This window comes from Arachis stenosperma, chromosome 9 (assembly GCF_014773155.1).
Source record: "Arachis stenosperma cultivar V10309 chromosome 9, arast.V10309.gnm1.PFL2, whole genome shotgun sequence".
NCBI lineage: Eukaryota > Viridiplantae > Streptophyta > Magnoliopsida > Fabales > Fabaceae > Arachis > Arachis stenosperma.
In genome coordinates, this window is record NC_080385.1 from 152,643,719 (window position 1) to 152,668,189 (window position 24,471).

The 24,471-nt window shown below is 35.7% G+C and overlaps 7 protein-coding genes across 11 annotated transcripts; 5 read left to right on the plus strand and 2 right to left on the minus strand.

Annotated features, from left to right (window-relative positions):
- Window positions 1-619: 619 nt before the first annotated feature.
- On the plus strand, window positions 620-1,722 carry LOC130951145 (membrane steroid-binding protein 2-like). Its single transcript, XM_057879773.1, has 2 exons — window positions 620-1,017; window positions 1,140-1,722. Exons 1-2 carry the CDS (start codon window positions 695-697, stop codon window positions 1,423-1,425), a joined length of 609 nt encoding a protein of 202 aa, XP_057735756.1. The 5' UTR covers window positions 620-694; the 3' UTR covers window positions 1,426-1,722.
- A 2,732-nt stretch (window positions 1,723-4,454) lies between these two features.
- LOC130950130 (ethylene-responsive transcription factor ABR1-like) lies at window positions 4,455-7,562 on the minus strand. Its single transcript, XM_057878676.1, has 3 exons — window positions 7,389-7,562; window positions 4,592-4,774; window positions 4,455-4,472 (listed from the first exon to the last, which is right to left on the minus strand). The coding sequence occupies exons 1-3, from the start codon at window positions 7,560-7,562 to the stop codon at window positions 4,455-4,457; spliced, it is 375 nt and encodes a 124-aa protein (XP_057734659.1).
- On the minus strand, window positions 7,305-9,310 carry LOC130948724 (E3 ubiquitin-protein ligase ATL6-like). Its single transcript, XM_057877578.1, has 2 exons — window positions 8,163-9,310; window positions 7,305-7,604 (listed from the first exon to the last, which is right to left on the minus strand). Exon 1 carries the CDS (start codon window positions 9,248-9,250, stop codon window positions 8,216-8,218), a length of 1,035 nt encoding a protein of 344 aa, XP_057733561.1. The 5' UTR covers window positions 9,251-9,310; the 3' UTR covers window positions 7,305-7,604; window positions 8,163-8,215.
- Window positions 9,311-9,712: 402 nt separating this feature from the next.
- LOC130948727 (protein phosphatase inhibitor 2-like) lies at window positions 9,713-13,146 on the plus strand. 3 transcript variants are annotated; one of them, XM_057877582.1, is made up of 5 exons: window positions 9,713-9,827; window positions 11,300-11,363; window positions 11,542-11,654; window positions 11,988-12,164; window positions 12,684-13,146. In XM_057877582.1, the coding sequence occupies exons 2-5, from the start codon at window positions 11,359-11,361 to the stop codon at window positions 12,854-12,856; spliced, it is 468 nt and encodes a 155-aa protein (XP_057733565.1). In that variant the 5' UTR covers window positions 9,713-9,827; window positions 11,300-11,358; the 3' UTR covers window positions 12,857-13,146. The 3 variants fall into 3 exon arrangements, with proteins under 3 accessions (XP_057733565.1, XP_057733563.1, XP_057733564.1); XM_057877580.1 differs by having other exon boundaries at window positions 9,815-10,003; XM_057877581.1 differs by having other exon boundaries at window positions 9,815-9,998.
- A 194-nt stretch (window positions 13,147-13,340) lies between these two features.
- LOC130948725 (uncharacterized) lies at window positions 13,341-14,385 on the plus strand. Its single transcript, XM_057877579.1, has one exon. It carries the CDS (start codon window positions 13,617-13,619, stop codon window positions 14,223-14,225), a length of 609 nt encoding a protein of 202 aa, XP_057733562.1. The 5' UTR covers window positions 13,341-13,616; the 3' UTR covers window positions 14,226-14,385.
- A 1,969-nt stretch (window positions 14,386-16,354) lies between these two features.
- On the plus strand, window positions 16,355-17,858 carry LOC130950961 (uncharacterized). Of its 2 annotated transcripts, none has more exons than XM_057879568.1 (3): window positions 16,355-16,777; window positions 17,050-17,135; window positions 17,555-17,858. In XM_057879568.1, the coding sequence occupies exons 1-3, from the start codon at window positions 16,522-16,524 to the stop codon at window positions 17,621-17,623; spliced, it is 411 nt and encodes a 136-aa protein (XP_057735551.1). In that variant the 5' UTR covers window positions 16,355-16,521; the 3' UTR covers window positions 17,624-17,858. The 2 variants fall into 2 exon arrangements, with proteins under 2 accessions (XP_057735551.1, XP_057735550.1); XM_057879567.1 differs by having other exon boundaries at window positions 16,366-16,777; window positions 17,035-17,135.
- A 2,473-nt stretch (window positions 17,859-20,331) lies between these two features.
- LOC130948102 (uncharacterized) lies at window positions 20,332-22,857 on the plus strand. Of its 2 annotated transcripts, XM_057876814.1 has the most exons (2): window positions 20,332-21,589; window positions 22,308-22,857. In XM_057876814.1, the coding sequence occupies exons 1-2, from the start codon at window positions 20,336-20,338 to the stop codon at window positions 22,314-22,316; spliced, it is 1,263 nt and encodes a 420-aa protein (XP_057732797.1). In that variant the 5' UTR covers window positions 20,332-20,335; the 3' UTR covers window positions 22,317-22,857. The 2 variants fall into 2 exon arrangements, with proteins under 2 accessions (XP_057732797.1, XP_057732796.1); XM_057876813.1 differs by lacking the exon at window positions 22,308-22,857 and having other exon boundaries at window positions 20,336-22,287.
- Window positions 22,858-24,471: the final 1,614 nt, after the last annotated feature.

Consider the following 24,471-nt stretch of genomic DNA (forward strand, 5'->3'; position numbering starts at 1 on the left):
GTCCCGTTTAATAAATGTAATTATTTTTTCATTAAATATCATATTATATATACAAAAATATATTAAATTTTTATATATTAAGTTTAAAGTAACATGACCGAAAGGCAACTCACTGTGTATGCAACAGCGTTGGATTCTCACACTCAAACACGATTCCATTATTCCCGTTCTTCATTAGGCAATTGGGATAGACACAACAAAATATACACTATTAGTAGACATTATGAATGGTTTGGAAAAGATTTAGGCGAAAGAGGTGAATTTGTTGTGAAGAATTGCACACCCTTTTATAGTTACTTTAGGTTTGTCCTATTATATTTCGTTTACATAGTAAACAAATTATTGTTCCACGTATTTTATTTACAGAATATGTAAACAAAATACAATTACTGATGTAATACGTGTTTATTTTGTTTACTGTGTAAACGAAATATGCTTAAAATCAATTCATTTATTCTATAAACGAAACGTGATATGGTAGTATTTTAAAACACTACAAATTACGAAAATAAGTAATTATTATATTTAATTTATTTATATAAATAAAAAATCCCATCACCGAAGGTAATAATAATACTAATATTTGATTTTTATTATTTTATTATAAAAAGGCAAAAACAAAAATAATCGTTTTGGTCTGTGGTTGGGTCTGTAGAAGTGAGAAGAGAGAGAAGAAAAAGAAGAAGAAGGAGGCATGGAAGTGCAGCAAATATGGGAGACGGTGAAGGAGGCCATCGTGGCCTACACAGGCCTAGCTCCGGCCACTTTCTTCACGCTGGTGGCGCTCCTCTTTGCCGTTTACTACTTGGTTTCGGTGATGTTCGGGTCGCCAGCATACGAGGACTATCGGCGCCACGGGGAGAGGGATATGGAAGAGGAGCAGATGCCACCTCTGAAGCCGCCAGTGCAGATTGGTGAGGTGACTGAGGAGGAACTCAAGGCCTACGATGGCACCGATCCCGAGAAGCCCCTTCTCATGGCCATCAAAGGTCAGATCTATGATGTCTCCCAAAGCAGGTACCTTTCTTTTTTTCTTCTTCGATGAGGTTTCTACTTTCTACTATCTCAAGTTCTCAACTCTGAAATTGTGAGTTGACCTTTGGTCAAAGTTAGTTTAAGCCCTGTTTTTTGGATTGCAGGATGTTTTACGGACCCGGTGGACCCTATGCTCTTTTTGCAGGCAAGGATGCCAGCAGAGCTCTCGCAAAGATGTCTTTTGAAGACAAAGACCTCACTGGGGATATTTCTGGGCTTGGCCCATTCGAGATTGAAGCCTTACATGACTGGGAATACAAGTTTATGACCAAGTATGTTAAGGTCGGTACCATCAAACAAACTGGACGGGATTTGGATGTTGATGCTAAGCCTACTGAAGCTGCCCACTCTGAAACTCCCTCTCATGTTGATGCTGATAAAGATGAGTAAATGGAAAAAGGGTTGCTGAGAGAAGCCTTAGAAAATATGTGACACTGCTTTACTTTTTGTGCTATGCTAATGCTATTCATGCTTTGTTGGAATATTAAGTCTAAGATCAATAAGTAAGGAATTACTAGTGATAAGTTTGAGTCATATCTTTCTTTTTCCTCCATAATATGTATATTAGTTAACAGCAACAGATCAATAACATTTGGGAGCATATCTTGGGCCAAGTAGTTGTCTTTCTGTATTGATATTTGATACAATGGCAAGAATAAACGAAGGGTTAGAAGTATCCTTGATGAACTTTGCTTTGCTTCATTTCTACTTGAAAACTGCTTAATGGAAGTTCCAAGTAACTGATGTGATTTGATCATTGAGAGGGAGTGGATTAGATGCTCCAATAGTTGGTACCTTTCACATTCCCGTAGGGCGAAGTAGAACTACCACACAGTCTACACTCTACCTGATTCCTTGTTAAATCTTTGCACTGCCTACGGAGTTCTCTTTTGGGAATATCCAGTAATAGACTTGTTTGGTTTCAGTTTTCTGCAATGCTAAAATAGAGGGAGACAGGGACGTTCGGAATTATACTTTTCCTTTTTATTATAACCTTCTCTACCCGTGCTTTTGTCAAGTAAACTATTTTATTAAATTAAGAGTTTGATTCGGTCAATCGAAATTGCGTGTGGATTTGTCCGTGGAATATAATGTATTCAATAAGTGAAAAAAAATTCATCAACTTTTGTTCCCATTCTTGAATCAGCATTTATGTCACTCATTTTATTTTAAGAAGCAGCCTGCACCAAGCAGATTTCTCTTGGTGGTGGTACTGGATTAGATTTATCACTATTTAAAAATCTTAATCATATATCCTATCTCATTTTCTTGTTTAGTACGCATTGAAATTTGGCATGGTAATCCTAATAGCTAGCTAGGCACAGTTGAATATTCAAAGGAAACTTATCATTATGAGATCAATTGATGAAATGGAGTTTTTCAGATATAATAAAAATTTAATTTTGATGCAATATGTAAAACCGTTTTACAATGTGTTACATATCACTATATTAGTAAAAATAACTATCTTTTACATTGACCATATAAATGATTATCTAAAAGAACAGCTGTGATTATACAATTGTGCATAACTGTGTAAGTCAGTGCATCAAAATTAAATTCGTATAATATTTAATGGGTTGGCATAATTTCTTATTGATTGCATATTGCTTAGTTTGAAAACAAACTTGTGAGGTCAATTGACGCCTTATTTTCAAATAAAATTCTCTCTCACAGAAAATTATTGACAAATTATACTTATATCCCTAACAATAATGGTGAGAAGCATATGAAATATTCTTTATTTACCAACATGCACAGAAAATCCATCTAAGTGTTTCATAATTAAGAAACTAATAATAATTTATTCTATCACTTAATTACGTAGCCACTTGTCTGGTTTGAGCAAAGTCAACCTTTGGCATTTGGCATACGTGCGTGAGTCGCATAATGTGCTTAGCAACAAATCATCTTTCTCAACGATTGAAAACTATTTTATTCATGAATTCACACCTTGTAATTAATATGTCTATATTGCTTATTATTATAGACTCGCCAGCTTGCCTTAGGCTTCATTCAAGTATTCTTAGAAGCAATAATAATAAATTTCTTCATTCTATAGTCTCCTTCAGGCCAGGGTTATGATGGGAGTTCCAAGACGTTCAACCCTTTTTCTGCTTCTCATCATTTTTGTGCTGTCTATATTGTTGCAAGGATCAACCTCTCGTTTAATCAATGATCATCATGTTGATTGGAATAGGAGAGCAGAAGAGAGAAAGCATTCCTCCATGTTTATGCAAAGTTATTCTGCTATTCTTTCCTCTTTGAATTCCAAGTCCAACAACAACAAGCAAATTCATGCAGTTTCACACCGGCTGGTTCCTTCAGGACCAAACCGTCTTCATAATTGATCCTCCTGGATCCCTTATACATACTTAAATAAAGAGTTAGTCATATTTATTATTTCATTCCTAGATTTTGTGGTACATATATATATATATATATATATATATATATATATATATATATATATATATATATATATATATATATATATATATATATATATGTGTGTGTGTGTAGTGTTATTTAATATAATTACTTTTTTTGTCAATTTTTATGGCATATATATGTAGGGTAAGGTAGGTGAAGCTGGTTATGAATCATACAGATAATAGATAACTAGAAAAAAGGGAATAAAGCTTGCAAGTACTCCTTTAATTTTTATGTGTGTTTCTATCATGTGATCATATGATATTTCATATTTTTTTTTCCCCTAGCAAGAATGTGTATGATACAGTGTTTATATTCTTATATGATACTCTATTCAATTCACCCTAGTCGTTTGATCATCAGTGACCACAGAATCTTACACCCTAAAATCTCATCAGTTCTATAGAGATTTAGTTTCATGGTCAAGTAAGAGGAGAGAAGAGAGAGCGCAAATTATGTTGTATGATTTGACCGATCCCCTAGGAATCATAAAGGAAGATAGCTAATTAGCATGGGAATTAGTACTAGTGCTATTATTATTATATCTTGAACTCATCAGAATGTTGCATTTTGATCGTTGACCAGACACAAGTACAGCTTTCAGGGAATTGAATGAATCTATAGAAATCAAAGTGCAACCGGATGGGATCGCATGTAATTTTGGTCATGATAGTTTATTGACCACAATATTGACTTTTTAAGCACTATTAAAGTGGTCCTTGGAACTACATAATAGTAATAGCAACTTCTTGAGCATTTTTTTGGATTGAGCTTCCTAAGTTTTTTATTTTTTTGTCCTTTTAGACAGACCTTGTGTGTGTCTTATATGTTTATTAACTACAGGCTCTGTTAGAAAGTCCTTTTGGCAAGCGGAATATTCTTCTTCATTGGATAATGGTGGGACTTTTTGAAGTAAAAACCCTAACTACATCCTGTAGGGTTAATAAAAACAAAAGGTTCTTTTTTTTGCACTTGGAAAACAAAGGTTAAGACCCACACCAATCCTGACAAAAAAAAGAAGCCCACAGGAAAAGCAATAAAACCCATACTAATCTTGCCCTTATACATGCAGTAATTTATTGTTCAACGATGAATTTTTAAATAAAGTCTTAATCCAGAAAACCCCCCGCCGAAGGGCTGGCTGAAGCTTAACGTCGATGGAGCGTCGATAGAGATTGCGGACAAGGCGGGTTGCGGCGGCCTCCTGCGGGATGAGAACGGAAAGTGGGTTGCGGGCTTCACTCACACGATTGGAAATTGCTCTGCCTTCATCGCCGAACTGTGGGGTGTTGTGCAAGGGCTGAACCTGGCAAGGAGATTGAGAATGAAGAAGATATTGGTAGAATGTGATTGAGAGAGAGTGGTGAAGTTATTGAATGGGAAAAAAAAGTTAGAAAGACACCTTAATTCTCTGATTAGAAAGATTAGTGAGCTGAAAAAGCTTGATTGGAGAATTTTTTTATACATAATTATAGGGAAGGCAACAAGTGTGCAGATTGCCGAGCCAGGAAGAGTATTGATCTTGATTTTGGGTTTTTGTTATGGGATTATCCATTTCCAGAGTTAGTTAGCATTCTCCATAAAAATGAGAGAGGGACTACCTTACCCCCATTCTATCTATATTTAGTTGCTCGTATTTTTTTTTAACGTTTTAGTTTGGTTTAAATACTAAAAAAAAGTCTTAATTCATAATAAATTAGTCATTAATTTATTAGACTAAAAAATACAATGAACAACTAATAAAAAAACTAACAGCACAAATAGGCCTTTAGCCCCCTTAGTTTATCCAAAAACAAAAAAGAAAGAGAAAAAACATCATTTAATTCAAGGATTCGCCTTAGTTTTAACGAGAACTCTTATGGTATTCTTTAACTAATTCTATATGTAATAAACAATTAAATAAAACTAGGAGGTTCTACTTCTACCTAGACCTTTCATCTTTGTAATGCTATGAAGTAAATTTTGGTAATAGTTTTTGAGATAATTCACATCATTATCTAATTTAGTTTTTTAAATTTTAATTTTATTATAGTAATCTTTTAGATCGAGTTTCGAATACCATAGTAGTCCATGGTCTTTTTTTTGTGCTGACTCAATTCTTATGATGTGGCTCTTCTGTACCATATTAGACTGTGCAATGAATAATTAATATAGCTAGACTACAATTGGACCCAATTTGATCTCTTTTTCATTATATAATCCTAATTCTTCTTCTTCTCTTCAATTTGGTGCTAGAATTACTCTATTTATTATTAAGTTATTTTTATCTGATTAAACTAAATTAAATATTTAAGACAAATAGATTCAACAACCATATTTACTTGAAAAATATAATCTCAAAACTGAAACTATTAAAATCCAAACAAAATACAAATCGTGAATAAACTCACAACACAAAAAAATCCCAAAAGTAATAGAAAAAAATTTTCAAAGAAAACTAAAATGAAACGACACTGTTTTTTGAAATGCTTAGAATCTGGACTTGGTAAAAAACCAAAGATTTTTGCCAGTCTTGAACCTCTTCTTGGTCTCCTTTAGCACCGCAACCTTCTTGTCCTTCAAATCCATGTAAAGCATCACATCTTGGAAGTTAACCATCTTAACCAAACACCTTCACGTATCGGCCTTGCAGCCCGATAACCACTTTGTTTGGTTTGAAGAACTTGACCATGACCATGCAATTATTATGTGATTCAGTGAGTAGCGATGAGTTACGCCATGAAATGGTTTTTAATTTGTTAGTGTTTCTATTCTTCAAATGAAGCAACATGGCATGCATTGCTCCCCGTCATTCTCAATGAGATAAGCACGTGGTCAATTCACCTTATCCACATGTTTGATGTCAACATTGCCAAATTGCAACCACGTATATATGTGGGACACTCATTTTCTGTTTCTTAATCACCACAATCTGCAAGAAGATACATGCTCCCTTCATTATCACATATAATACTCACTTGATTGCAACTTTGAAGATCACTCGAACGTTCTGGATCTGCTAGTCTCCCGCGATAAGTAAAATACACCAAACATTTTTGTGTCAAAATAATTTTCATAATAATGCTAGTTGTCATTTTATTTTCAGCTTTTAATTAACCTTTTTAAAGATTTATTTGCTTTTTATTTTTTTCTCTTCTAAAAACTGAATACAAGATAATATTTAAAAAGACCTAATTGCACTTCTAATTTACCATATAAAAAGATTTTATACTTAAAGTACGTCAACATTATTGAATAAAAATGTAATTAAATCTGTTATTATTTAATTATTTTTTTTATCAAAAATAAAGAAACTTCAATTCACAATCTTTAAGTAAATTTTGGGAGATTATACTATTTAAACTATATATAACTCGTTGGTATTATTTAACTATTTTTAAGTATCTAATTTTATAACTTTACATTTTAATTGTATGTTTAGATAATTTTTCAGCGTTAAACATTCTTATTAGGCCGCAACTATGGTACCTACGTTAACCGTGGCTTTAGGTGACTAGTAATTGACCATCTAATAAAAATGTGACATTTGTCATGGTCCAAATTAACATAAGCATGCTTATAGCTAATCTAAGATAGATAAACACAAATATTTTAGTGATGGTGAGGTCGAGATCCAAGAGCCCCTTGTATGACATGACTTCGTAGTCCATTACAGAAGAAAAATCGAAGTCGTTGCATTGCCTATGAGACACATCTAGCTGGCGGCTCATTCTCGATCCGTCGCACAATGTAACATTTTAAAAAACATGATAGGACGCGCAGCTGAGAGAACGCCATGACTGCAGAAGTAAAGGCGGAAAAAACGGTTTCAACGTGCGCTGCGACTAGGACTGCACTGATGGTGGCGGTGGCGGCAGCCGCGAAGATGAATCAAGCGTGCTACTCTAGCTCGGGCTACATGTGTTGTTGTTAATGTGAACGAAATTGTTGCTGTTGTTCAGAAGCTCCTCCGCCATCGGAACATTGATCTTCGCCTTGGCGCCGTGAATGTCTCTTGCCGCTGTGTCGTACGCACGCACTGCCCCCTCTGCAGTTTCGAAAGTTCCGAGCCAGACGTGCGTCTTGTCGGGGTCATGGATCTGGACGGCGTCCATGGCCGTTTCCTAACACCTCTGTAACAGATCTCTTTGACGTGACTGTTTAACAAATTTATCGCGATTAAAGTAGTCATAATCCAAGTCAAAACCATCTCCCTTCCAACTGTCAAACTCTCATAGGTTCTATTATATCTAGCCACCATAGCCACGAAACAAACAAATCACCATAGATGGCACCTACTGACTAATGTAAATAATTTTTCTTTATTCTTTTCTATTCCAAAATCCAAACTAAACCACCCATCAAATTTTATCCAAAAAATGTTATTATAGCAACTCAAATCTTACATTAACCGCACCTTAATCAAGTTAAATTAAGGGATTAGCGAAGATTTTTGTAGGCCAATAATGTCCACAAATTAAATCCAGAAAATAGTGCACCGTAAAATTTCCACAAATGGAACAAAAAGATATATACTGCTCTCCTCTTATCCTTGGCATTCATGTTCATATTTTTACATGTTTGCTAATTGCTACCGTTCAATATCAGTAAGCTATTAAAAGCGAATATATCCAAAAACAAAAAACTAATGATTCGACTAAAAAAATTAAAATTAAAATAATAAAAAAAACCTAGCTGATTCATAATGTGGCTACCATGGGGTGTTCACAGAGAGAGCAGCATGAGCAGAAATTGATACTCTCACTACTCACTGACCTCCATTATTCTTCCATACTCTTCCCTTCCCTCTAACAGAGCTCTGACACTTCTTACCTCTGCTGCTACCTCCTTCCGTGTCACTCCAACACAATCCTTTCTTCGAACTCTCCGCTGCGTTGTAGCTCGCCGAACGCTGCGTCATCATCACCCCATGGTTCACCATAATGTACCTCCTCACATCCTCCGGCAACCTCAGCGTATACCTCTCCATACACTCTCCTGCCTCCACCACCGAGTGCCCCGTCGTATTCGACCTCTTCAGAACCCTCCCCTTCCCACCAAGCTTCCCTTTTGCCGCTCTTTCCGGCATCCCTTTATCTTCTTCGTTGTTCCGCTGTCCCTCACTCGCGTCACGCGCCAACGGGCTCCCCTCAATTATGCTCTCGCCACCCACGCTCTGTTCTGCTCTGTTTCCAGAACCGTCTTCTTCGTGTTCTTCTTCTCCGTCGCCGCTCAATTGTGTTATCACCGAAATGGCGACTTGGGAGGGATGTTGGTTGAGATTGGCGCGGCAAACGGGGCAGGTGACGTGGGAAGAGAGCCAGGCGTCGATGCAGGGAGGGTGGAACACGTGGTTGCAGTGTGGAAGCAGCCGAAGAGTGTCGTTGCCGGCGAACTCGGTGAGGCAGACGGCACACTCTAGCGGAGCTTCTTTGCGGATTCTGAGGTCCTTGATGCTGGAATAGAACACGATGGGGAAGGTTTCGAGGATGTCGGGGCTGATGCCGCCGTTGCAGCAGGAACAGCGCAAGTGTGTGATATTGCTCTGTTGTTGAGTAAAGTACGGCTCTGTGCAGCGGCGGAGGAAGGCTACGAACGCGGCGACGAATATGAAGGTTCCGAGGATGGTGGCGATGAAGAGGACGGTTGAAGGGTCCCGGGGGTTGTGGTTGGAGGAAAGCGGTTTCACCGGCTGGAGCGGGGACTGTGCCTCTGTGCCATTGCCATGCTGATGGAGAATGAGAATGAGCATGAGCATGAAGTGCAAGTGTAACGGTTTAGGTTTGAATTTGGATTCAAGCATAGCTCCTTTTTTTTTTTATTCAAGTTTGTTGTGTTTGGGTTTTTGACCAATTTCAGAGGATCAAGGAAGTACGAAGGAAGGAAGGAAGGAAGGAAGTAGTTGTCATATTTATATCAGAATGCATCCTGAACTGAACGCCGCACTTTCCTTTTCATGGAATACAAAACAAAACCAATTTAATTTAGTTAACATGGCTGTCATTTCTTTCTCATCAAGCAAATTTTATTTTTGAGAACTGCTATGTTTTTAATAAAAAAAACTGTAAATATAAGACTATTAGATGAAAAAAATACAATAAATATTATTTGATATTCTCAGGCGTTTATACTTCATACATTTTGTTTATAATTATTAGTGGATTGAATACATTATTGATTCGCTTTTTTATTTCTTATCATTTTTAAAAATTTAACAATTAATAATTCTCTTTTTATATAGATCTATATAGTGATTCCAAAAAAAAAAAAAAATAGCCTTATGTTATTATTTTTGTGACTAATATGACAACTGTTTTATACTTTTATTGGCATGTGCAAAGGAAGTGGTTCCACCTAATCCCCGCAATTTCAATTTTCAGGTAAAAACTAAAAAACTAAAAACTTTTCTCTCTCTCTCTCTCTCTCCAGCAGTTTGTTTCCCGAGAAAATGCGAGAAAAAATGCTACTTCATGTTTTGCCTTTATCATTTTAGCCGCTGTCTGGGGATGCTCTCTACTTGATCCTTAGATTTTATTCAACCAAACTTCTAAGTGAGGTTTTATCTCCGCCCGATCTACAATTGATTTTCCCCTCTTTCTGTTGCTTTGTCTTTTCCTACCTTTTCTGTAAGCTAGATCGTGATTAGGGTAATCATTCAAATGTGTTAAATCGGTGCCTAACACCGTACTTGTTTCGACAATGAAGCAATTGACATTTGCTTATTATGTTAAGTGGACTCATGATTATGGAATTTTACCATTGTGCGGCGTCCTGCAAATTGAAATGGAGTTGGAAATGGAAATGGCTTGTTTGAATATGCTTGCATGCTTTTGCTTGTTCATTCTTGCCACAATTTCATGTTTCATTGGGATATTCTGCATTTCTGTGTTATTCAATTGCTTTGTGATTTATGTGATAATATTTTTTTTTCTCGCTCTTTAATTTTGTGAAATGCAAGCATCTTATCAATGAACTGTGCACTACCCCAAAGGTTTGCCCTTTAGGGTTTGACTGTATATTACCCTCATGAAATGTAATCCTTTTTGCCAGCATGGGATATGATGTCTAGTGTTTTGCCTTGGTAATGTTTTGGTATTGAATTCTGTTAGAATGACTATTAACTGCGTTTCTTATCTGGAAGAGTTTGTTTGAGATATTATGAATGCAAGATATTATAAATTGATGTTAGTGTAGTTTTCCAACTTCTTCTTGGACTAAGATCTTGAGAATAGTAAAGTTTTCATATATAAGAGTGTTGCATTGTCAAAGGCTGTATTTTCTTTTAACCACTATGGCTGCCACAGTAGAGTAGTAGAAACTTGTAAATCATTTATACTTGAATATGGCTGCAGTATTACTTCCATTGTAGTAGCAGCTCTCAATTTATGTCTGGTTTTCTTCACCCTTCGGTTTCTGTTTGCACATCAACTTGTCAATCTAATTTTCTTGTATTCGTTTCACTAATATTCACTGCCAGTTTGTTATGTAACTTTCTTTTTATATATATGATATAATTGATCCAGTTCATATATTTCATCTTTATGTCTATATACATTCACACTGTTGTTCCTCGTAGAAGTAATTATCCAAGTTAGGTGATCAGACTTGGCCTCATAGTTTTTGGTATGGTTGGGTTTCCATGTGTTCACCATTTGCTGCTGCAAGATCAAATTATCAGTGTTTATATGTTTGTAGTGGTTGTGGACATTCTTTAACTTGTCCAGGGTGTTATTTCTTCATTGCTTCTGCATGCTCTCTCTTTATTTTACGTTATTTTATCTCGTCAAAGTTTGTGTTTTTGAATGTCAGGGTATTAACATATAAACTGGTTTTTGTCCTTCCGGTTTATCAGTTCACTTTGGGGAATAACTGCATGCATTTGGCGTTTGAAGAACCCATTCATCTACCAAAATGAAGTACTACTACCAATCTTCCTTTTTCGTTAATTTTCTTATTTAATGTGGGAAATGAAATTTAAGTTGAATTCTTTGGATTACTGTAATTTGTGTATCTGGTGAGCTAAGAATTCTGTTCATGTGGAATGAATGGCTAAGTCTGAATATCTTGAATATTTCATTTGTTATCACATTGCAGATCACGTGTAAGATGGGATGAGGCTAACATTGTAGAAATTGAATCAACCAAACCCGTGAGGCAGAAAATTACTGAGCCGAAGACTCCGTATCACCCTATGATTGATGATGAAGGCATGGAAAGAACACTGTTAAAATTTCGCATTTTCTTTATCACTTTCTTGCATAGCAGAATTGGTTAAACCGTTTGATATTACAACAACAACGTCTTGTCCCACTATGTGGGGTTAGTTACATGAATCGAACTGTTTGATATTAGAGAAGAAATATTCTTCTACTTTAATATTGCATCTGTTATTCTAAAAACATAACTAACTGTTAAGGAAGTTTGAAATGAATCCTAAAATTTTTTTGGTGGTTTTAATGTTATCTCAAGCATGTCTTTCAGTCTAGATTAAAAGTCACTTATGTGCGGCTACATTTGATCTGAACAACCAAATCTTTTAGATTCTCCATCTCCCATAAGAGGAAGCTTTGAGGAATGTGTTGATGGTGAACATTGTGAAACAAATGCCGTATCAGCCTTTGATGATGCGGCTTCTGGTAGCAGAAAAGGCACAAAAGAGTCTGATGGCTGGACGTCGTCAGAGGATGAGGCAGAAGCAATGGAACAAGATGATGATGGTAATATTAAATCTTCATTTGTTGTGACAAAGATATGAACCTTCTATCCATTTTATTGCAACCACCACTTTTTCTATCTGCTTGTGCTTTTTATTAGTGAGATTCCGGTATTGATATTCAATTTCCGATCCAAATAATTCAAATCTTTCTATAGTTTACCCTATCACCTTAATATGTATAATCAATTACGACATGTAATAAATGTGAATGGCACTGCACAAGCATAGCAAGCTGCTAGTTGCTGTATCCAATTTCAAAACTTCGGTAAATCAAGAATTGTATGTTACTGGACATCATATTTATCACCAATTTTTTATTTTAATTTAACTTTGTTGCACAAGACAGCTATAAGAAATGCTTGATTACAAGTTGGTGCATTTGACCCTTACCAAGAGCTTCTTTTGGGCATTTCATTTCTTGATCCCCTCTGGGCTATATGTGTGTGTGTGTTTTAACTGATTGATTACTTTATTTATTGTAACCAGAATTTTTTTTCCCTTGGCTGGGATTCTGAAACAGATAAGAATTTGAGTTTTAAAGAGCAGAGAAAGGCCCACTATGATGAATTCCTCAAAGTTAAAGAGCTGAGGCAGAAGGCTTCTCTTGTAGAGGATGAAAGTGACGAGGATAACAATGCCGAGCTAACCAAGGGGAAGGGGAGCAGTGACAAATCTGCAGTGAGTGCTAGCTGAAGGGACTGTGACATCACCGGGTAAAGGAAAAGATCGACCATTCAATACCTCAAACTAATGTTTCTTACACAGTGATCAACAAATAAAACCCACTCTCTGGTTTCGTTATTCATTTCATTCTGTGGGCAGGACATAACAGAACGATTTCACTGTAATCCTTGTGTCATTTGTGTGTAAATAGTTCATCCTTTTCCACATGCCGATACTGTCTGTTTATCTTTTATTTTTCTTTTTGTGGGATCACTACACACTATATTATTTATCCAAAGACAAAAATTGCATCATCCGTACATACTCCTGTATGACTCACTACTCACTGGGAAGCATTACTGCAACAAGATTTCTTAAGGTATTATTTAGTTGATCCGGACTCCAATTGGCTTCTTTAAGAAGTAAAGATTGAGGTAAGTTGCTTTGATGTATGAATTTGGCATCAGGTTTAGCTTAGCTTGTTCACATGCACGTTTTTGTCTCCAGTCTCCGGATGTAGGAGGTCATCATATTTATCCATCTTGGCATCATTTTAGTGCTATGTTTGGCTTAATAAGACAATCCGGCTCATCAGTCATCTTATGGGGGTGGTACAATGTCATTTTCCCATCCTTGCTTTTTTATGTGGAACAAATTTTTTGCCAATATTATCTATTCAAATATCATATTTAAAAAAACAATATTTTAAGAGTTAAGATTCATTAAGGATAGAAATAGAGAGCAGAAACTCTCGGTTCTAGGCGCAATAGGCCCGCGAAGAAGAATAAGGATGGAATCTACTCAATCTAGGTCCGATGAAGCAGGTTCAATGGCCGCAGAAATCTGCAGCCAAATAGCATCCATATTCTCAAAGCCCACCCACCCGTACCCGCCCCCGCTTGACGTCTTGGTCAACGAGCTCACCGCCGTAGCCTCTCGAAAAGCCCGCGTTTTCCTCTACGGAGTGGGCCGCGAGGGCCTCATGCTGAAGGCCCTCTGCATGCGCCTGGCTCACCTGGGCCTACAGGCCCACCTGGTGTTCGACATGACCACTCCTCCCATCGCTCCCGGCGACCTGTTGGTGGCCTCCGCCGGCCCCGGGGGGTTCTCCACCGTGGAGGCCATATGCAGCGTGGCCCGATCCAACGGCGGGAGGGTCCTCCTGCTGACGGCCCAGCCGGAGAGGGGGTCGTGCGTGAGACACGCGAATGCGGTGGCTTACGTGGCAGCGCAGACGATGGCGGATGATGAAGAGGGTGAGGGGAATGAGTTGCTTCCGATGGGGAGTTTGTACGAAGGGGCTCTTTTTGTGGTGTTCGAGATGGTTGTTTACAAGCTTCGAGAGGCGTTGGATCAGACCCCTGAAGCCGTTCGATCTCGCCACACTAATCTTGAGTGAATTTAAGTGTCAATGTGTCATGTCCATGTCACTATTTGGGTCATATCTTCATCTGCTCACCCCAAATAAATGTACCCACTGTTCTCTAAGGTTCTTGATATCAATTAAGCAGCTAAGTACGCACCATTAGTAAGATATTTTATAAGTTCTTTTACCCAAACTACTCATCAACCATTTTACTGTGAAAATAGTTCTATTTTTTCTCTCAAATGCCATGTAATAGGCAGTACATAGAGGCCATGAATTCTTCGAACGACTTTTGGTTTCTTTTGACAAAATAAATAAACAAATATTTGGTAGGGTGCCAAAAAACGATGGCTCCCATATCACTAAAATTAAATAATCTCCTATCCTTTGCATACATAAATAGTAGGGCTGTCAAACGGGCTAGCCCGGCCCATTTAGGCCCAGCTCATTAAGCCCATGGGTTAAACGGGCTGGCCCATTTAAGCCCGCTTTATTCGCGGGCCAAAATTTTTTAGCCCGGACCATTTATAGTCAGCCCGATGGGTTAAACGGGCCAGCCCGTTTATCATTTTATTTTATTTTTTGAAAAATATTTTGACAAAAAATATCACTTTTAGGTCAAAACCCATTTAAAAAAAATTTTTTTAGTTGATGGGTCGGATTTTCGGGTCGGATCGGGAAAAATATTAGCTAAAAGTGTTACTTTTTTTTAAAAAATGAAAAAAAAATTAAACGGGCCACCCGTTTAGCCCGCGGACTAGCCCGTTTAACCCGTCATTTTTTTCGGGTTAATCGGGCTCAGCCCGTTTAGCCCGAAATTTAAACGGGCTTAATTTTAGGGACAAAGTCCGCCCATTTAAACGGGTAAACGGGCTGGCCCGATGGGTTTAGCCCATTTTGACGGCCCTGATAAATAGCAGCATAGCACAGCTCGGTTATACTTCATATCACATTTTAAAATAATGATTCCTTACACAAATTTATACAGAAAAATAAATAAATAAATAAATTGTCACTTTTAAAATCATAGTCAAGATTCGTAAGTCTCAAGATATTTTGAACGATATTCCCCTCCTATTCGCCCTCCATAGAAATTTCTTTACGTAGACAAAAAGCTTAACTCAAGAATCTCTCCCTTTCCACTGCTTCTCCCTCTTCTCTATATATTAGTAGTAATTCTTCCATCAATAAATCATAAAAATACATTATTGACGGTTCAATTGAAGTATAATGCAATAATATACTAGGATTATAGTGTATGGTTTGTCTTTCGACTTTTCAGATTTCTTTATTAGAAGCAACTAATAACACTAGCTGGTTCAATTAGATATACTCTAATTTGCGTGTAAATAACTAAAATGATAAATACTGTGAATTATAGGAAATAGTATTTAATAGATCATCAAACATTATTGATAATTGTTGAATATGTAAACTAGGTGTTTGTTTTAATTTGCACTTATTTTTGTTAGTCAGTAGAATCAATTTGTTAGGAGAAGTAATTTTTTAACAAAATTTATTAGAAATACTTTTAATAAGCTACTAAATATAAATTATTTTACGTCAATAAAATAAATTCGGATTCAATTAATTTTATAAAAGTGAAAAACTAAACACATGATTTTGATTTTCATCATATGAAAATGTGTTCTATTATTAGTTAAGAGAGATGCTATATTACCTTCTCTTTTATTCAATGTTTGGATAAATCATAATGAATATATTTTCGGTGCATTAATGACAAAATATTTAGAAGTTCATCCATATTTATTGCTTAATATAATCTCTTATATATATTAAAAGTGAAGCAACTATCATGACTACTGGATATTATCATTTGAAGATATATATCCTAGATTATATATCTCCGCCTTGTCATTATCATATGTGCTACTGTTGATAGTAGCTGGCTTACTTTATCTTAAACAGACGATTTTACGTACTAATCGAAGTTTAATTTAAAAAATCCAAAAGAATTACCAACCCCTTCCATAAACTTATTAATTAAGCTTACATTATATCCTCTCTCACTCTCTCTTTCCTGACAGGTAATCAAAGTTGTCGTTTGCACGAAATGGTATTTAAGAGCATAGATCATTATTTGAGCAATAATATAGATTAAATAAACACAAAGTATCATGATATTTTTTTGTACATCTTTTGGTTATAAAGAATAAAGAACCTTTTATACATTATACATATATTGTGCCTCCTCACCTCTTCTTTCTAAGTTTTTACCACACTTTCCTCATCTCCTCTCTCTCTCTCTCTCTTTAACGCTTCTTCTCCCTTCTCTCTAACAAAGCCCAATTAGCACCGTCGATCGAGAATGGAATCAATGGTGCAGGTGGCCAAGGGTGAAACGGCGCCGTTTTGGACGGAGGAGAGGCACGTGCACTTCCTCAACACCATGGAAGCCTCCTTCGTCCGCACAATGCTCCACCGCAACGGAGGGGACTACTACTCCGGCAGATGGCAGCTACTCCGGCTGGACCGCCACCTCCCGGACTCGTCGGAATCCACCTTGGACTCGGAAGAAAGCCGCAACAGCAAGATGAAGAAGAAGCATGAAGGCTCACCGTCAGGTAGGGTTCTAGAAGGGTATTATTGGACTCACCTTGACTTGACCTAAATCAAAGAGCACGTAAAATCACACTCTAATCCATCCATCTATCATGGAAAATATCGAATATACCACTCAGATATTTTCTTTGCCTTTTTCATTTTCCTTTAATATTATATTATATGAAAGAAATATCTCATCTGTATATGTACTTTACTTTGAATTTTGATTCAATATATATCCTTATCTTATTTTATTTCCTTTCCTTTCACGTGACAGATTCGTTATTGATAGGTCCCCGATCCAGAACGGAGAAAAGAAGATCCATGAGAAGGAGAAGGAGATCATCGCAACTACACATTTCATCAATGGAGGAACAGGTATGTCTTTAATTAATTAATTTCTTAATTACACCCTATATATATGCACGCATATCATATGGTTACAAAATTAATTGCTTGTGCACCAACAACCACTGCACCTACTCAAAATCCAAATACATACACTTTATATTAAGAGATAAAACGTATCTGTATGTGATAACATTAACATACATTCGATATGAATGTCAACATATAAAATGTGTATACAAATCAATCTAAAAAATTTAAAACGGTAATAACAAATAAAAATAGTCAGAACAATACGGTTATAATTAATGAATGCTACATAAAATAAAATTTTTTTATCTAATATTTTTTATTTAAAATATAAATAGATGCGGGGAAGGTGACTATGATAATCGATGACATTGTGGGGTTTGATTATGGTGAAATAATTTGGAATTATGTCCCCACAGGTGGTCCCAGAAATAGAAAATGGAGGAGCAGAAGATACTGCTTTTGTTGGTGAGCATCATAAACATTGAGTTAAGTAATCTTCATTGTTTAGTACCATCTTCCATCGCTCCTGTTCCTGCTCCCGCCGGCAAAGAAACACAGATGAAGCCTTTTTTTCCCCTTTGCATTATTATTGGTGGGCTATACTAGCTGTTAACAATTCTTTCTATCTTCTATTGTAACTTATTTTCCATGCTTATCTTGTTCCGAAGAGATAATATTTATTTATATTTGAACTCCTTTGTTCTTTTTTGGGTGATTTAAGGGTTGTCTTTTTCTTATTGTTATAGGTAAAAAGCAATTTATGACTCTATATTGATGAGAAGATGGTAAAGTAATATAATATAATGTGATTTTCCAATAATAAATTAATTTCACTATGTTGATGAAAATAAGTTTGTATTTTTTTTTGGTGGCTAAAATAAGTTTGTATTAACTATTAAAGTGACTTTTCTGTTCAGTTTTTATTTGAAAAATCATTTAAATTTTGAAATTTATCCGAGTAATAGCAATGCAGACCAATCTTATATGCAATTAGTGTATATATTTTAATTAAATTCCTGAATAATTATATTTAGGAAAAGTATAGGTAGACAATGAAAATATTAAATAATGTGAATAATGGATATATCGGATGTTCATTTTATTAGGTGTGTAGATGATTATTCTAATATTAAAATTTATGTATTTTAGAAATGTAGTGTGTTTTAATTTAATTGGTAATTGTTCATGTTGTTCAAAATAATTATTAATTACTTAGTATTATCCTTATATTTAAATTTGTTGTTTTATTTTGGGTCCATCTATCTCTATCTAGAAAAAGAAACAATGAAATAAGAATCGTAAAATAGTGGTGATAGAAAAAGAAAATACATTAATAACGAAAGAAAAATATAATTTTAGGAAAAATGTTTTTTCTTCAGTTGTGATTAAAACTTAAAAAGGCGTCACACTTTTGGTTGTCCAAATTAGATATAGATATATTTTTGGCATTACATAGTCAATGCTACATTCATTTCTTGTCTTAAAAATGGCTTTTGAAACAAAAAGAGCAAGGGCTAGGGATAATATATGGAAGATATTTTACTATAGTTGGGGTGGGTAAGATTTTTACGATAAGATTCTGTGGTAGTGAGATGGATCGATGAAACATAGATAGAGTAATAACTTATTGAGGAATTCAGATATTTTCATGAGGTTGCATATATCATACATGTGATATGATCGATATTGTTTCAGGACTAAATTGCATATTTCACACTAGCGATTTTTCAAAAATATTATGTCAATATAATTACTAAATTAATTATTATATATTTATTTGTATTATTTTACTGATGATCAATTTATAACTAATTTTTGTTATAAAAATTTTAGGAGACTAATATATTTTTTTTACTTTATTTTAAACTAACACTAGTTAATTGTATACATATTTCCGAGTTGATAATATTTTTTTAACGTACAAGTCATAGAGTACATAACCAGAGTGAAATGAAGACTTCGAGTTATAACACACAAGAATTCTTTGTCAAAAAAACTTCAATGGTTACGGTCAGAATCAAATGGAGAATAATGGGAGATGTACATATAAAAGATACTTTGACATTTAAGTCAGTAAATATTAAAATATATACGTAAAATTAAAAATATTTTAACACTCAAATTAAAATATTTAAGAGATAGAATAATCCTATAAAAATAAAATGTTAGAAGTGAAAATAGAAATAGAATGTCTTCTGAGCCGAGAAATTATTAGGTCTTCGATAAGGTTTAAATCATATAATTTGTACAACTTATGAATCTGCTTTTGTTGAGAAGTATAAAATAATTTATATAAATAGTAAGTTGATAAATATTATTACTGTTATGACTATTTGATAATTAAATCGCTAATAATGATTATAAAGTCGTTGATTATATCAATTAACTAAATTTTAAAGTGGTCTTTTAGATTTATGATTTTTTTATTTTAGTATGAAAAAGTATAGGTAAAAAATGAAAATATTAAATAATGTGAATAATAGATTTATCAGATGTTCAATTTACTAGGTGTACGAATGATTATCTTAATATTAAGATTTAGGTAGATAATTTGATAGCATAATATGTTTTTATTTTATTGAGCCAATTTTAGAGTCTATTATTTACATTATTCACAAAAAAGTATAGTCTAATAACAAAATTCAGTATGAAATTTCAAATTTAAAATTTATTATCCGGATTTTCGAGATCTAATTAGGGGTATCATATTAGTCCATAAATTCCTTTTAGCACTGAATTAGTGAATAAAATGCCGAACTAACTCTGATTTACCATGTTGAATAAATAATTAAACGATGTCATTTTATTTTAGCGCTTAAATAAAATAAAAACAAAAAAATAAAAAAAATTTAAATGTGCAAACTATTTTATGATTTTATTTTCTTTTGATTATGCCATCTAAACAAAACAATAATGTCATTTAGTTTTTTATCTAGCATGACATTCTCTTAATTTACTCCATGTTAAAAAATCTAAAAATGAATATAGTGCCTAAAATTTGATTTCAAAGATCACTATAATAAATTTTAAATCTAAAACCAGGAATTTAGTATATTTCAATCGCATCATAAACAATTGCAGGTTTTATTGAGCAACGGATGAAAATATAAGGGGTTTGAAGATTCTTGGGTGAGTGTTGTTTCTACTTTTTTTTTATAATTTTGAAGTAAAAAATAAAATATTTTCCACATAAAAAAATGTTAAAGCTTTTAAGACAAAGACTCTCTCTCAGAAACACACACAGAGACACAGAAACAGAGAGGAGTCAGGTGAGGATGATGGTGCAGTTGGTGTTATTGTACAAAGCCCCACTCCTGCACGCTTCGCTGTCCCTCTTCCTCGCCTTCTTCATCGCATTCTTCAGGCTCCCAATTCTCTTCCTTTACGCTCTCCAAACCTACATCCACCCCGATGCCCAACCCTCCACCTCCAACGGCCTTCGTGCTGCCATTCGCCGCCCTAGCGCCCCCGAAGGCCCTGCTCCCGACCTCAGAAAGCGGTCCAAGAATAAGGACAAGCTCGATTTCGACGAGAAGAATGCCCAGATCTTCAGGCTCAGGCTCGACCATGCTCACCTTCAATCCCGCCTCTACATCGATCAATACTGCGTTGCGTTCACCGTCTCCTTCGTTACCCTCTCTTCCCTCTTCCTTCACTCTTACTTGGGTTCCGATACCAATTCTGGCTTCTTCGTCAGTGGTGCTTTCGTTCCGATTCTGTTGTCAAGTTTGAGCCTTTACATGTGGGTCATGATGCTTGCGAGGCTCACTTTCGAGAGATCCGCGTCCAGGAGATCCGAGAAGCAGCTCAGTGTTCTTTTTGGTATTTTCGGGATTTTTTTGGGGATTTTGGGTTTGGATCACACCTCTTCGTTGCTTTTAGACCTCCATTTTGCTGGTCTTGATGGGTTCTGGAAGGTTCTCCTTGCTGCATTCATGGGATTCCTTTCATTGGTGTTGTTCATTCCTGCTGCTAGAATTGCACGTTCCTTTTGGCTTGGAACTGATCAGATTCATTGCAATTTGTCCATGATCACTTGTGGATGGTTTGGTCGCACCATCCTTTACGCAAACCAACTGTTTGTTATATTTACTGCTTTGATTTGGATTAAGCCTTTAGCTGAGATTTTCGTGAACAACTCAAACTTCAACAATAACAATAGTAAGGGTGGCAGTGAAGTTGGCAATGCAGAGAAATTGTTGGGAAACATGGGGTTTTCACCTTCTGATTTCGGGAACTTTAGGTGGTGGTGCTTGTTTGGGTCTAGTTTGTTGCAGATTGTGGCATTAAGGCCAAGCCTTCAGATGTATCTGAATGAAGCTCTTTTATCTTGGTACCAAAGGCTCCATGCTAGTAAGGTTCCTGACTTGGATTATAGCAGGGCAAAGATGTTTCTGCATAATCACTACTTGTGCCTTGTGGTTTTGCAGTTCCTTGGCCCACCTGTGCTGGTACTTCTCTTTCTTGGGTTATCTCAGATTGATGTTCCTTCTATTGCAAACCTCCCATTATTGAGTGATTTACTTCCTAGCTCTACATTAGTCAAGGAAGTTGCTTTGTTTTTGTCGTGGTGGATAACCTTCCTTTATGCAATATTCTCTTCAGTGATGCTTCTGCTTCATCGCCATTGTGTGTTATACATTTCTTGAGCCCTTTTGTTTTGTTGAGGGCGTTTTCCCTTGGGCCTTTCGGTGAGCCTTTTATTGTAAGTTGAATACACTTTCATAGAGTTTTTCAGCGGAGTGTTGAAGTTGAATTTATAGCTGAAGTTTTGTAGCTTAGTTAACTGATTATGATTGATTCTTTAGGTAACTGCAAAATTTCAAATATAACTGAGTTGTTTGTAGCTGTTGAAAGTCATTATTGGGCACGAGATTATATCCAATAAACTAACTATAGAAAGGCCAAAGCTATATAGTTATTCCATATTGCTTTCAAACCTATCCTGCAAACTTGCATATGTTGTAGTATCTAGAATTATCTACCATACTGCATAAGCCATTTATGTACTTATTCTTTAGGTATACTTTGTCATGTTTGAACACCTACTACTTTTGGGGTTTGTGTATTATATTCTTTCTTGAAGCATTCATGAAGGTTGTTCTTGTATAGCTTGAGTCGTCCTCTATGTATCGCTTGTCCACCTTGAGATGATCTCGGATTCTTCAGGTTGGATGAATTATACCTCGGTTGGGGAAGAACACGGAGTGTGGGCACCTGCAAAAGGCACTTCAACGCCCAAGTCAAGTCAGTGTTTTGTGTAATCTTGTATGAATTAAGATTGAGTTAAAAAACCTAACTCTTCTTTCCATATTGCCTTTCATAGGATTTGTAGAAATATAGCTGTTAATCAATTACAAATAAGGTATAAAGAATGAAAATCATAACCGAACTATAACGCTGATTATGTATTGATGACCAAATTATAGATAAATCATAACTGAGTTATAGCGGGCAGATCAAAGGTATTGTGCTGTTTTTCCTCCAATAGTAGCATTTTTATGCATGTTAAGTATGTAACTCAGACATATCACAGGGGATTAGGGGAAAGCCAGAAAGATCTGTTTGCATTCTGGATCATAGGTGTCTTGTTTCTTTCCCTCCATAACAATTGAGCGTAATAATGAAGTAAAGTACTACCCTGAAAACCACCCCCTATGTGTGTTTTGAGATAAATGGTTGGGGTTGGTTTTTACTTCTAAGTTATTGTGTGCATAATAAGATCATTGCGTTTATTATGGTACATTTAAGAATAGTTAAGGACATCTAGATTGTATGTAACATGTAAATCGGTTTTAGAATTGTTTAGAAATAGATTACATTTATGCATTGTTTGTCAGTTTAATTTATTGATCCATGATTATCTGTTTTGAGAAGTTTCAGTACTGCAGTGTATAGATGGAGACTAGAAATTTAATTACTCAGGGCTAGGGGAATAGGGGTGGTTTATGTAGATAATTGTTTTGTGCTTTGACTAGACATGAAACTTGCCTGAAATAACACCTGCATCACAAGTGAGCTATGAGCATCAAATTCTGGTGATAAGATCTTAAAACTCATGTTGTAGTGGGTTACAAGGTCGGGAATGACTTAAATGCACCAAGAAGCAAGAATATAATAGTGTAGATCTTATAGAAGTTATGTCAGGAATTATACCATTTGATTATCTTAATGGATGATGTGCCAAAGTTTATCTTTGTTCATCATACCATTGTCCTACAAGATCTGAATATGGTATTAGTTGATTCTTATGCGTATGCCTACCAAATTAGTTAGTTAATCATACGTTCGTGCTCTTGGTATGATGTACTTATGGGTATGTTGAGCTTAAATAACTTGGATGGAGTTCAAAATCAGAGGAGATTCAAATTGACAGATCAAGTGAGAAACCGAAAACAGGCTAGACAGCATTAAATCCAAAATCTTAAGGCATTCTAAAATATACACTTGATGAAATCTAAATTTAACTGATGTAGGACTCAACTCATACTTGAACCACAACAGTGTAGTATTAGCCTGTTGTATCCACTATTTACAAATGTCAATGATGCATGGCTGTTGTCATTCGTATTGAGTACAATCGAAAGGCTAGGTTAACTATTTGCTTAGACTTATGGTTTACCAGTAGTTTTTACTTGAGTTCGAGTTCTGATTGTATTATTGGCTCTACAACATGCATACTTTCATCGAAAGTTCAGGGTAGGGATGGCAAAACTTTCCGAGATGTGGAGATCCATGTGAAGACTGTTCTGAATGGGGATCCAAAAGTGGAGAATTTTTTTTGCGTAGATGGGGATGGGGGACAACATTTCTCCGAGGCAGGCGCGGGACCCGCGCGGGAATTCCCGCGGAGAATGGAGCCCTGTGAGAAACTATCAGATAGATGGGGAATGGGGTCTTCGCGGGAAATGGGACCCTGTGAGAAATAGAAATGGGGAGTAATATTCTCCCACGGCGGAAAACAGAGATGAGGACGGAGAGCAAATCTAGGGGCGGGGATGGGGAGAAGGGAGGCATTCCCTGCTCCCGCCCGTTGACATCCCTAAGCTCGGGACATTAGAGTAATATCTTTTCATAAGAAAACTGATATCACGCAAACAAATGAAAAATGTCGCACTTATGTTTTGTATTGTACCATTTGAAAATTAAATAAACAAATATATATACACGCTAATACATAGTGATTGATTTTTTTGCTAAACTAAAGTCGTCCAATTTCTTCTTTTGAAAAAAAAAAGGAAATTGTAGCACTAATAATTATCTAAATGAAACAAAATTAAGGGGAGATTTTCGGTACCTCTAATTTTTTTTATAAGGATATTTGTCAGTTACA